The sequence below is a fragment of the Limulus polyphemus genome, unplaced genomic scaffold (genome assembly GCF_000517525.1).
Source record: "Limulus polyphemus unplaced genomic scaffold, Limulus_polyphemus-2.1.2 Scaffold717, whole genome shotgun sequence".
Lineage (NCBI taxonomy): Eukaryota > Metazoa > Arthropoda > Merostomata > Xiphosura > Limulidae > Limulus > Limulus polyphemus.
In genome coordinates, this window is record NW_013666327.1 from 268,551 (window position 1) to 283,465 (window position 14,915).

Consider the following 14,915-nt stretch of genomic DNA (forward strand, 5'->3'; position numbering starts at 1 on the left):
ATGATACAACAGTGTTCGTCTGCAGCCAGCGGTTATACTCTCCAACGTCTTTCATTGCGTTGTAATCAACGTTTTATTTTTCATATGGACAAAATCGATACAGAGGGTCAAATAGAAGCGCAAATTATACGTTAAAGTATTGATTATGTGTACAGTTTTATTTTCGTGCTAAACACCATCTTTAAAAAATTGTAACCAACGCAGTCGTTATATTCATGATAGAAATAAAAAGTACTGCGATTTAAATTTGTTACTGCTTCTAAGTAAATAATCGTTAGTAACGTGTATCTATGTAGATTAACTTAATCAATTATCTGACTGTGCTTTGTTTCATTGGTACTTTGTGCCTGGATAAACGTATGTCTTCCTTGCAGATAGGCCCTTTTGTTTGATCTCACCACTAGTTCCGAACCAGTGTAAACATAGAGACTCAGCACAGGTTTACATCATCTGATACTGAGTCACAGTGGAACGTTCCTGTCAGCACGAGCCATTTGGTGACGTCGTTCTTCAGAAAACGTACTTCGTATTAGGCTAGAAAGGCAGCACCACGTCCGAAATGTAAGTTAATTTGATTACTTTTGATAAACTATATTAAGGTAAAAGAGCTTAATATAATGCATTTCCGATATTCTCCATGAAAACCAACGTTAACATTTCAAGCATATATTGAAAAAAAATTAATGTTAACTAAAAACATCATTATTAACAACGTTGGACGCTAATGAGTGTTTTACTACTACAAGCTTTTGGTTCTGTCAATGTTAGTTTGTTTAATATTACAAAAACATGGCTTTTCGGTTTCAAATTAGTTTCATTATTGATTTAAAGGCAATCGCGATAGCATTTTACAATAAGTTATTTCATTTATTAAATCTAATTTTGGCTTTGGTTGCTTCTGTATTCACAGAAAGTGTAAACAAAAATTGAACAAAAGTGGAGAACATGATTTTTTTTAATCACGATAAAATTATAAAATCGACAATCATTATTTGAGGCACTTTTAAGGTGTGGTTTGCGATTTATATTAGAATGATTGTTAAAGAAGTTCGTTCTTTTTTTTCAATGATTTTAAAGAAACGTGAATAAAAACATGTTCATCTATTTAGATATAAATACGTCTAACTTCAGGATGCTAATTCTTTTCTATTTAAGAAATTAAACAAAAGAATTCCGGGGACGAAACAAATTAAGGTGGAAAAAAAAATAAAAAATAAGTGAATTAAAAATTACAGATTTTGGTTAAAACAATCATGGAAGTTACAAAGTAGAGTAAGACCAGTGATATAAAATTGTCTACCTGGTAAGTTACAAAGTAGAGTAAGACCAGTGATATAAAATTGCTTAGTTCGTAAGTTACAAAGTAGAGTAAGACCAGTGATATAAAATTGCTTAGTTCGTAAGTTACAAAGTAGAGTAAGACCAGTGATATAAAATTGCTTAGTTCGTAAGTTACAAAGTAGAGTAAGACCAGTGATATAAAATTGCTTAGTTCGTAAGTTACAAAGTAGAGTAAGACCAGTGATATAAAATTGCTTAGTTCGTAAGTTACAAAGTAGAGTAAGACCAGTGATATAAAATTGCTTAGCTCGTAAGTTACAAAGTAGAGTAAGACCAGTGGTATAAAATTGCTTAGCTCGTAAGTTACAAAGTAGAGTAAGACCAGTGGTATAAAATTGCTTTTGGCTAGTAAGTTACAAAGTAGAGTAAGACCAGTGGTATAAAATTGCTTTTGGCTAGTAAGTTACAAAGTAGAGTAAGACCAATGGTATAAAATTGCTTTTGGCTAGTAAGTTACAAAGTAGAGTAAGACCAATGGTATAAAATTGCTTAGCTCGTAAGTTACAAAGTTGAATAAGATCAGTGGTATAAAATTGCTTTTGGCTAGTAAGTTACAAAGTAGAGTAAGACCAGTGGTATAAAATTGCTTGGCTGGTAAGTTACAAAGTAGAGTAAAACCAGTGGTATAAAATTGCTTGGCTGTTATCTCATTATATTAGAATGTATCTAGCTCTCAATGTTTACTAAAATAGTTTGAAAGTTGTAAAACATATTAATCAACTTAGTTTACTATCCCTGACAACAATTTCTGATAATGACAACAAACTGATAAAGAAATTAACCAAAAGTCAGGAGAAGCTATTAGCGTTACTACAGGATATGAAAAGCTATAAAAAATAAGTTGTCCTTTTACTAACAGTAACAATAACTTTAGTCACGTGGGCGATAATGTAGTTTTCCTAATGAAAACCATTTAAGTATTGTTAAAACTATACTTATGCTAATCCACTATAGCTTAGAACTGACCCTGATTGTACAAACACTTTACTGTTGTTTAGAACCGAATTTAAATGTACTGACACTACTATTGTTTAAAAATTGATCTAAGTGCATGGACACTACAATTGTTTAGAACTTAATCTAAGTGCATGAACACTACTATTGTTTAGAGCTTAATCTAAGTGTACGAACACTATTGTTTAGAACTTAATCTAAGTGTAAGGACACTACTATTGTTTAGAACTTAATCTAAATGTATGGACACTACAATTGTTTAGAACTTAATCTAAGCGTACGGAAACTTTACTGTTGTTTAGAACGCAATCTGACTGAACAAACAAGTCTGGTTTCATATGTAGAAATAAATGTAGTTTTTATCTATGAATTGAGGAAAGATGTTTACATATCAAAACAACAAAAACAGAAGCGACAGTTTTTCTGAATTTTGAGGATGTTTTTTTTTAGACTTCTTTTTACAAATTCTAATTTCTTAGCTTATTTCGACCCCAAATTATGTCGATGAAATCCAGAAGAGCGGGGTATCATAATACTATTATTAACCTATTAGCATTTTATAGCTTCAATATAGATAATAATATTTAAATCTATTTATCATTGTGAAACTGCAATATTAAAAGTGTAAGAACACTAACACAACTATATTTTGAGTATTTATCATTGTACTGATACAAATGCCCATGAGATTGTTAACATGGCAATATTTAAATTATTTCTGTTTGTGCAGTTATAAATTATAAAATATTAATATTTTATTTATTTGTTGAATTTTCACCGTCCATAATTTTAAAGTGATAGACTAGAAAGAAAGCAGCTAGTCAACATCACCCTCGACCAACTCTTGGGCTACTCTTTATTAACGACTGATCGTCACATTATAACACCCTCACGACTAAAAGGGCGAGTATTTTCGAATATTAATAGTCTAGAAAATCATATAACAGCAACATTTAGGACAATTTCTATTTGTACAATTACAATACGGAGGTTGCATGTGTTATATTAAAATGACTCCTGAATCTTACCATCTCGTTACGTCAAATTCGCTACGTTCGGTCATGCTCTATCTGAAGACCTTGCATGTTGACGACAGCCCTGCAGCGTAGTTTCTATTGCAAAAGGATAGGTCACGGTAAATAACATAATCAAGAAGGATCTCGGTCTGGAAAAAATCACACAAGCCACATGTAGACAAGATGCTTCCACGACATAGCCGTTAAGTCGTCGCATACATCAAGCAGTTGAAGAATGACACGTGTAATCATACTATTTTATATGAAAACATTCCGCTCAAGTCGTCAATGGATTTCTGTGATCAGACTGTTGAAATAGGGAAACAGCCGTCCTCACACACCAGATAGATTATGGAAAGCATCAGGAAAGAATATTGTGCTTTGGGCATGACAATGTTACGAAGGGGAGCAATATGACAGGTTTTGTCACCGACTTTTGTGTTCATCGATACTCATCTTTTATTGCAAGATGTTGCACTTTACATATCAGGGCGGTGGTACGACTTATTTTAAGTCTCTCTTGTGATGCTCCTGAACCCAAGTTGATTCATATTTCTTTGTTTCCAACACTATTAGTTACAAGAAATATCCTTATCTTAGAAAACTATCAATTTTAGGTGCTATCGCACTACCCTGCTACGTAAAAAGTAGTGCTGATACATTCTATTCCACCGCAACACCGGCTGTGTTTGTAACGTGACTTGCTTATTTACATATTCAAGTAATATATATATATATATATACGAGTAAACTTTTTTTTTTCCAATGGCTAAAACAACAATGTCTAGAATTATTTATCGTTACTATTGCACATCATGGTGATAAACTCGTGCATGCCAAATACTTTAATTGAACCTTTTATATCACAACGACCAAGGTCGATATCTAACCTGCAGAGGCTGGCATAGTTTCCTAAAGATCAACTCAGTAAGTTCTCCAAAATTAGTGGCACCTCTTTGACCGACCATTTCTATAACAGCCATGCCATCCACTAACCAAGCTGTGGGCATATTAGATTCTGGAAGTTGATAAATTGGCTCTGTTTCTTTTTTCTAATTCAGGCAGTAGCTTACTCTTTGCAGTTTTATTCAGGGTACCATCAGAATTTGAAAGGGAATATGTAACTTCAAATAAATCTCCTGTTTGTGTAACTACTACAAGGTGGCTAAAAAACTCCATTTATAGTCACCGTCTTATCACTACTAGTTTTTGATTTGATGTTATTGCTTAGAAGTGAAAACGTCATGATGTTGAGATAGTGCAATCTCTGAAAGAACCCCAGGGAAATTTAATATAGCCTGTCTTCCTCAAACTGTTTCATTGCTTTGATTTCTGCATCAGTCACAGAAACACGGTCGGTGGCAACCTCTACTGATGCGACATTGTCATTTGCAATGCTGTTGAGTGCCATCAAGTCAGCATTCAAAACAGATGGATTTGTTGTGGAATGTATGATGGCATTTAACATCTTACTAACATCCCCTTCATTTCGTTGAATACGACGTGGACTAACCTCCTTGTGAAACGTCATATCACCAATGTTCCCGCTAAGCTGCGCGGCCCCACAAGAACCAGTCAAGTGACGCGCACATCTTCAATTATGGTGAGGAGTCTCATCACGTTGACGGCCTTAATGACCCTGCCAGTCGATAGGTCTAAGGCCCAAATAACCAATTGGTAGCATTGCACATGAAGAAATTCATTCCGCACATGGATTGAAAACATTAGAGGGAACATTGCATATCACAACACCTTACTTTCATGGAAATAGTGATAGCTGAGCTCTCATGGGTAGTGATGAACCATCTGCCCAAGGCTCCTGCATAAAACCCACTATACCCCCTCTTGTACTAGGCTATCACAGTTGACCGTTTGTTCAAATGTCATGTCTGTTCAAACTTTGCTGAATTTATTTCTAAAGCAAGCAACAACGTGATATATTTTCACAGACTTCATTTTTACATGGAGAGCATCCATATTTCTCGAAGTTACCATTGTATAATACCACCCTAAAGTCATTCCTGGGGGCTTATCCGTTCATAAAAAATGTTAAACCTTTTCTGTATTAGGGGATATGGTGCTAAGAGTTTGAAATTTAGCAGGGGTTTTCCATTGGAACCCCCAGATTATTAGGTTGTAATATTGACAGTTGAAGAACATGTTTAGTCAGCGTTTGTTAGTAATATTCGAACGGTAGTTAACGTTTTCATTGTTTTGTTTTTATTGTGGGAACAGAGTGTGGTTCCTACGGTTTGATAACTGTCAGTCTTAATATTTTTACAAAAGTAGGTGGTTGCTCTTGAGATTTTCTGACTTAGTTTTTACCACAAACTTCGTGACCCAAAACAATGTGTTTGAATATTGTGATTGCTGAAAGGTTGAAGAGAGACGAACCACAGCATATTGTGCTAGAGCGAGTAGGAACACGCTTGGCAAACCAGGATTACCATTACAGAATGTGAAAGTTGACGACCTAGTTCAGGATGAGACCCATAAGCTAGTACACGTGATCTAAATCGATTAGTACTGTATAGTGTAGCAGAGTACAGGAGAATACGAAACTCTCGCTTTTCACTAAGGTAAAGAGAAACTTGATAATCAATCGATCTGCATTCAAAATACAACCACAAACACATCAACTTCAATTCATAACAAATGCCATTTTTGAACATCAGTCTTCGACAAGACTAAACAACAGGCTGGATATTCGCTGAGTGGAGTGAATCAAACCCCATTAACCAGAGGAAAAGTAAATATGAAGTAATAATAAAAAAATATCGTTTTATATATAACTAATACATTTGATTTTTCGTTTCTAGTTAAGCACAAAGCTACACAATGGGCTATCTGCCCACCAAAGGTATAGAAAATAGAAACCCGGTTTCTAGAGTTGCAAGTCCGCAGACATAAACGTGGGGGGGGGGGGGGGGAGGCAAATAAATCTTTATATTGATTTTTTTATTCGATTTATCACCAAGGTTGTAGCTGTTGTTACTACGCATTTTTTATTATTTGTGTAAAACTACACAATGGGCTGTGTTCACTGTGTCCATCGCGGAAATTCGAACTCCTGATTTTAGCGTTGCAAGTCCGTAAACTTACAGCTGACCCACGGGGGGGACTCGCTTATAATAAGTTATTTCAATATTTTATTGCAAACCTGTACGAATCAATTAGTGCATTATAATAGTATAGATAATTTCACAGCTAACAGTAACTTGTTTAAGTTGTTAATCATAGCTGATTAATGCGACAAGTGTAATAAGACTTAAGTTTAATACTACTACTTTATCACACAATATGCGAATCTATAATATCTTAAATATATATAATAATTGTTATATGTATTATACATTTGAACTATCATATAATGTTAAAATATTAGAAGACAAAGTTCAAATATTTATAATAAGACTTTTGATTTCAAATCATTTCTGTGAATGAGGGAAGATTTCATTTCATATTTTAATACATACATTTTTGCTTTTAGGCTGGCTTCCAATCGATCTACTGCAACGGTAATGGAAAAGAACATTCCAGAGACTGCAACGGTAATGGAAAAGAACATTCCAGAGAAGGAAAAGGGTTCTTCAAAACTTCGAATTGTCTGGAGAAACGTTTACATTTTTGCGTTTCTTCACGCAACTTCCTTGTATGCCATCTACCTAGTATTCACATCAACATTGCTGAAAACGGTCGTATTTGGTATAAGAATTTGTTTGCTTGGTATTGATTTAGGGATAAGAATGATTTTGTTGCTGTTGTTGTTGTTTGGTTTTAACTCTGTGTTCTCGTTTTTAAGGTTTTAGAGCTCGTATAAAATATACGTTTGTGTATGCGGAACGTATATGACTAAACGTTTAGGATCTTGTAATACTTGAGGACGAAGACAAACTATAAATATTTATAGCTTCTAATGGTAGGCTCATCAGGAACCCTTTACGTTTTGCAAAAAAAAAAGGATTTACAATAATAAAAAAAGAATGGTGACTGTCTTATAGTGACATTTGAGACCTGCTTTTTATATTTATAATTTTAACGCATCACAATTCAGAGTTTTACTTGCTGCAAATAATCAACAAAATCGTAAAATTGTTTCATTTTTCAAACTTATTTATTTGTCTAATGTTTCTTTAGTTCTTATTTCTGTAGGTTATTCAGTTCCCTTCGTATTTCGACAAAATGTTTTCTGGTATTGCTTTGTTTTTGTGGGCTTCGGGAATCGATCGATTTTGTCTAGTTCTTACCATTCTTGCCGAAGGTGATATCACCGCATACAGACTCAACAAGTGTGGTGAAAATCTGTGGGTGGGGTAGGTTATATGGGTGGTAACAGATCCACAGATAAAAAAAAAAAACTCCTACATCTCGGATTTTTGAATCTTAAAATATTTCTTTAACAGTCTGATCGTTTTGATAATCCTTCTCTTCACTTTTATTTTACCGATAAAAACAAATTATTAGAAAATCATAATAATTCCATTACATTGTATTTAATTCAAAAGATAATGTAACGAAAAAAATCTTAATCTAGGTCGCAATTATTGACGATAGTTAACATAAGTTAACATCATATACATAAATATTATAAATCCGCAAGTAAATAATAAATTATTAACAACGTTTGGCTGTATTAGCCCTCTTGGTAGTATTGACGATAGTTAACATAAGTTAACATCATATACATAAATATTATAAATCCGCAAGTAAATAATAAATTATTAACAACGTTTGGTTGTATTAGCCCTCTTGGTAGACGCTTATACAAATTCTATAGTAATACATCTGTCAAGTTTTGATATCAGTTTTAGATATAACGATCGTTAAGACGTAGAATAGCATTTCCTTAAGTTATATTTTTCTCCTGTGACTATTTCCTGGCATAAATTGTTTTCTACATACACCTCATACCTTTTATATCTTGGAGGCTTTTGTAAATGTTTAATCCCTTATTTTTCGCAATAGGAACAACTACATAAAAAACTTTCCGATTTTCTGTTTCATTTAAACTAAAACAAATTGATTGGTGTATGTTAACGACAAAAACTACATAACAATATCAAACTGTACGCCTATCATTTAAAATCATAAAAGTAAAGACAGTTGCAATTATGTTTACTGCACACCTGACATCCAGTTTTCTTATTGCCTAGCAGCAAAACATAACTATGCATTCGAAAGTACTAGATACCAGCTTTTATTCAGTGAATAAATACACAATGATTAATCATTTTATTAGTTTGCCTCATACAGATTTGTTGCTCACTTCATGCATGTATAACACTTGTTTGATGTAATGTATAGGATAGTGTAATCCTATTCTAGTAGTTTGCGATACAACAGTTAAAACAAAACGGTTTAGTTTGGTTTGGATTTCACGCTAGCCATCTGGAATTTATTAGTGATAGCCAACTCTTGGGCTACTATTTTACCAACGAATGGTGGGGCTGACCGTCATATTATAATGACCCCACGGCTGAAAGGACAAGCGTGGTTGGCGACAGGGATTCGAACCCGCGACCTGTAGATTGCGAGTCGACCGCCCTAACCACTAGGTCATGTCAGGCCCTAAATAACAGTAAACACTTGTCCCACAGGAGCGTTGTTGATAAAGATCGTTTGTTGACCGACTGTTCAAAGACATTTGCCATCAGAGTATTTCAATAGTATTAATAAAAAAAAAGGTTTCCCCTGGTACAAACTGACCGTCAACTGCTGGTGACATAACAAGGAAAAAGAGAGTTGGACAGTCTTGTAAAATGTGACAATCGTTAGACTATGTCCGATTTTTTTTTCCCACCTACGGTGATGAGGATTCATGGGCCCCAACCTTATTATGGAAGACATCACAGAAACTGTCATATGGCAAAGGACAACTAATCCCCAAACCACTTACATCTGACGCAGTATAAAAACACAGTTTCAGTGGTAGTACTTAGAGAGCAAACTGTGGACAACGAATGATGTAGTTTGGTAAGTCGCCTTTTACTCCACTTGTACTAATGATAGAGGACAACTTTAATGAGACATTTGCCTTTAGAAGTGTTGTCCTTACGTGCAAGATGCTGGAGGTGGTTTAATGGTATAATATACCTTCTCATGGTATGTTATAAGTTACTTGATTCTCTAAGTACGGTGAATAACGCACATCATGTCAAACTTACAGCCTGATAAACAACGCTTCTTCTTAGGTAATGAAGAAGAAGCGCTCCTTTCGTCCAAAATTGTTTCAAAGAACGCGCCAGTGATTTCACTCAGCTCTTTTGAACAGCACAATAATTCAGTATTAATCTCATTTAGCTCTTCGGTAAACAAGATCGTCCATTTCCACAAGGCAATGTTATGCTTAATTCTGTGAATTCGTTTCAAACCAGATTCCTCAACAAATAAGTTAGGATTAAAGAATACTTATCTGGCACCTTTTGGAGTATACGCAACGTCAATTACCAGGTATTATCACAGTAAAACGTTGCCTAGTCTGACATTAGACGCATCTGTCTATTTATGTTTATGTATATTCACATACAAATTTAGAGCGTTAGATACATAAGCTCTCGAAACGACTTGACTGAAATCATTTTCCTTTTTTTTTTTAACAAGTGGTTCTTATGTATAGAAGAACTACTCAAACCTCAGTTTTAAAAACGCTCATAAATGGTACATGGAATCATGTGAAACTTTTATGTGGAAAACTTTTATATTTGGAAAAAAATATTTCCCAACAATACGCATCCTTTGATTTGATAAAACCAAAGTAATTTTCACACACTCTTGCATTTCCTGCTTCGACGTTATTACAAATTGTAACAATGCACTATTGTTCTAAGAAGCTGAATTACTGTTAAAATATTATTATTATGATCATCGACGTTAAACTATTAAACATTATTTTATTTTCCCTAATATCCCCATTACACTGATTATAACCCAAAGACTGGTTACCCTGCTCATAGTGATTCCCAGAGATTGAATAGCCAGACGTAAATGACAACTGTCGCACTCCAGACTTTCAGCTGTAGGCACATTATAAAAATGACACTTAGCCCCGTTATATAGTTCAGTGAACCTGGCAAAACGGCGGATGCTGCTGGCTGACTACCCTCCTACTGGTCAGTAGTTCAAAATTAGAGACGGCTATACCTAAACCCTAGAGTTTTCTCATCCGGTTTTATGAATACTAAACTTACCGTTGAGGTTGAAAAACTGCAATTCCAGAAATTAAGAAAAAATTCTTAATTAACGTGGTTTGATCCAAGAAAAAGTATAACATGCTTTTGTTGAAATTCGAAAAATGCGCTAGGAGAATAAAGTAGTATTTTATACAATGGGTAAGGTTTAAATCTCCCAATCTTAGTAACATAAAGAATTCCAATATTAGAACACACTTTATTGTAAATAAACATTACCATTCTAATATTAGAGGGCGCTTGTTGTCAATAAACGTTTCCATTCTAATACTAGAGGAAGCTTTATTGTAAATAAACATTTTCATTACGAAAACGAAAAGTTATTTGTACTTAAACCTCAATGTTGAATTTCCAATAAGAAAGAAAATTTCAGAAACTGAGTACTTGATATTCTGGCCTACAAAAATCACTGTTAATACAACGAATGACAGATGTGTGTGTATAAATATAAGAGATAGCATACTTGAATGCTGTAGCAGAACTTAATGTTATATTTATTCATTTGCTAATATAGCGTAATGTCATATTAATTAACAAAGCAATAATAGTAAAGCCACATATGTGTAATTACCTGTCACGAACACACAAATACATGTGTACTGCAACTTCCTTTAAGTGCTATAGCAGAACCCAATATTACATTTATTGTTTGCTAATATAACGCAAAGCAATAATAGTAAAGTCACACGTGTGTAATTACCTGTCACGAACACACAAATACATATATACTGCAACTTCCTTTAAGTGCTATAGCAGAACCCAATATTACATTTATTGTTTGCTAATATAACGCAAAGCAATAATAGTAAAGTCACACGTGTGTAATTACCTGTCACGAACACACAAATACATATATACTGCAACTTCCTTTAAGTGCTATAGCAGAATCCCAATATTACATTTATTGTTTGCTGATATAACGCAAAGCAATAATAGTAAAGTCACACGTGTGAAATTACCTGTCCAACGAACAAACATATATCTGTAACAACTTGTTTTGGGATGTACATTTTTTTAGATTACACAGACAGAGAAGATGTTACGTAAAAGTGGTTATGCACTCGTACTCCTATCTTTTAACAATGGCCCTGACATAAAGACCCTAGGCAACATCTGTAATTACCAATCAAATTCAACTGTCTTGATAATGTGTTCATGTACGAGTGGGAGATCTTTACGTTATGACAAGACTACAAGCATTTTTCCTGTCAGTCAAGGTTTAATTTAATAAAATGTGATTCGTAAAAGACATTTCAAGTTGACCAGCATTATACAACGTAGATAAAAAATAAAATGCACAAATAAACTGAAGACATCCAACCAACAGGGAGGAAACAAATAAACACTGAAATTATATAGTAAGATCACGGCCTGTGAAACACACATATTCAAATAATACTTTATTTCTCTACTTAAAACAAATGACATAAATTACTGAATGTTTTTCGCTAGGGTTCTTTATAACTTACTGACACTGATGGTGTTTCATCTGTTTGTGCAATCAATTACTCTCCTGAAGCACTTTTAACTGATTGCACAAACAGATGAAACACCCTTAGTGCCAGTAAGTTACCCCCTCCAGAAACACTTGTAACTGATTGCACAAACACCATCAGTGTCAGTAAGTTATCCCTCCTGAAGTACTCCCTTCTCTGAGTTGCCTGGCAGCTTTCATGTTGTTTTGTGTTTAAGTGCCGGATTGCGTTGCCCTGTAAAGACTAAAATATGGTTTCATAAGTATTTAAAATAACAGAAGATAACTTGGTATCATTAAGTCAGGTGTTCGTCTTTATTCTAGCTTACAGTGTAAACTCAAATACTCGAGTCATTTAACTACACAATAATGCAAGTTTACCGTGAGATATACATAATATTTTTTATCGTTGGTTTAATGGTTCGCCTATTCTTGTACACGTTAAGCTAATACATCTAACCTGTGGTTTTTCGAATTGAAATGTTGTGTTAATAAACCTGTGAATAGATAACTCCTCGGCATTGGGTATACGCCATGCTAATACTTTTCACTTTTGGCCATGTTTATTGACTACCCCTGAAGAATGGGGCATATATTAGGTTTAATACACGTAAATAGTGGTCATGTGATTTCACGACCTTTAAATAATGGCGTACATATCAATATAATGGCTCTGAATTTTTGCCTGGGGTACATGTTAGGCTTATACATGTGAATCGTAGTTATCTGTATTCAAAACCTCTGGATAATGGGATACATGTTAGTTTAATGAGTCTGATTTGTGATGTTGTGTATTGACAATCCTTGACGAGTGGTGTACACGTCAGAATACTTGTGGTTCTGTGTATTTACAGCAGCTGAAGAATGGTGTAATATGACTAATGGTTTTGTGTGCAGGTAAAACTCCTCTCCTAGAAATGTGAAGTAGCTGAGTTAAAGTAAACAATAATACCAAGTTTCTTGTTAAACAGTATCATTATTTCTTGGTTGATAAGGCCTATGTATATGACTCAAAGTTTTTGGAATTGAAACATTAAACAGCCTACGTACGCGTTTTATATGGGCTATCTGTGCTCTGCCCACCACGGGTATCGAAACCCGGATTCTAGCGTTGTAAGTCCGCAGACATACCGCTGTACCACTGGGGGCTAATTAGAGTTGAACATTTTGACTTGTATTTTACTTATATAGCCCTTTTGCTTACTTAAATAGGAAACATAAGTTAAACAATTAAACAGAATATAATGATATAACAATCACGTGATCTATAAGGAGTTCAATTTTCCTGTGAGCTGAGCGATGTTACTTTTGGATCTTATTCTTTGGTTTGGTAGATGAAACGAATAAACCAGAGCCATGCTCAATTTCTAATTTGTTACATAAAAGATATTCTTGAGTCTAGATACTGTAGTTACAACAACTTCACATTGCATTATTATCTGTGGCGCTTTCAAACGTTAAACATTTTACCCAATGGTGCTTTATCTAATCTATATAACTAAACGTCATTATGTGTGTGCATATGTATGAGGAAGGTCATAAGGGGAGTTGACCCCCCCCCATCTAATTTCATATTGTTAGAATTCTTGAAAACAATCTTTTTTTTCGGTATTGGTAGCTTTATGTATTTTTATTGCACTTTTGATGTTTATTAGGTTCATAAAAAATAGAAGCACAATTTCCTATCCTTTGTTACAAACACGTTTTTATTTCACCCGCCCAACGGGCAGGTACTCCACCTTCGAGTGATATAAAATTATTCGGTAACAATAAATTTCACTTTATATTGTTATTTATCACTGCTCTGTTTCCCATTTACCCCATAGCTCAAATTGTATGGTTCTTTTATTACTTGTAGTTGAGTGTTTTTAAAATCCAACTGGAATCGCGAAGCTTTGTTTCTAGCGTTGTAAGTCCGCAGGCATCGCGAAGCAACCTTGAACTTTTATCGAATAGTTATTATTATCATTAATGAATGTTGAACAATCTGGCAAGAAAAACTTCTCACTTCCTTATTATTTATCATTTAGAATATTTTGGTATTTAGTCGTCGACACTGATTATACTGAATGATTTTTCAGTACTAGTTCAAGTTTTCTAAAATTCAACGGTAATCAAGAAAAAAAGCATTCAGTTCTACCTACTCGTTATCTTACATCCGGTAAAGTATGTTGTTGGCACTTTCCCAACCCTAAATGATCACCATGCCGTGGGTGACTTAGCCTCTCATTAATGGTAGTTTTGCGCATGCACACTTTGGTGTCAGGTTCTCGACACTCGTGGTTAAATACCGACAAACTTTGCGTAGTTCTAGATCAGCTATTCCTGTGTATCAACAGCGTTGAGTAAGCCCTTCCTGACTTCATCCTGTCATGTACGAGTTTGTTTCACGTGATTCTGTCGCAAGAATCCAACCCTGACAAGCAGCTGTATTAGTGAAGCTGTTAAAACAATGTCATCATGTTTGTACTGGTAGATAATAGGACAGTGTAGACGGTGATAAGGAACAAAATATAAAACTTTTAACTGTTTACTCTTCACCTACTGGTTTCATGCAAAAAAAAAAACACTTAGTAACCAACCGACCTATTAATGATATTAAAATGAGCTACTAATTAATGTGCAATAAAATTAAGAGATTATTCAGGTGACACAATCATCGATTAACGAACACCTTTCTATATATGCTGAACAGTTAGCTTATGGCACACGTACAATCGGAAAAACAGCGCGAGACTTGACGTGACGTTTGTAGAAGTAGTAGTGATAGTGGGTCACCAGCTGCGAATGTTGGCTCAGTGTTTTCAGCAGACTCTGCAGTGACTGTGTATTATAGCGCCCATTTTGTAAATGAATATATTTAATTATAGATAACTAAGAGAAATAACTATTATTATATATAGTAGTAATTAATACCTTAACCGTACGTACGTCGTAGTTAAT

The 14,915-nt window shown here is 34.4% G+C and overlaps 1 protein-coding gene across 1 annotated transcript in view; it reads left to right on the top strand.

The window, feature by feature from the left end:
* LOC106460147 (stearoyl-CoA desaturase 5-like) overlaps positions 1–14,915 on the top strand; it is a 27,436-nt gene continuing 12,521 nt past the window's right edge. The window contains exons 1-2 of the mRNA XM_013919832.2: positions 1–561; positions 6,802–7,016. Of these exons, the coding sequence (XP_013775286.1) occupies positions 560–561; positions 6,802–7,016 (217 nt within the window). The 5' untranslated portion in view covers positions 1–559. The remainder of the gene's footprint in view (positions 562–6,801; positions 7,017–14,915) is intronic.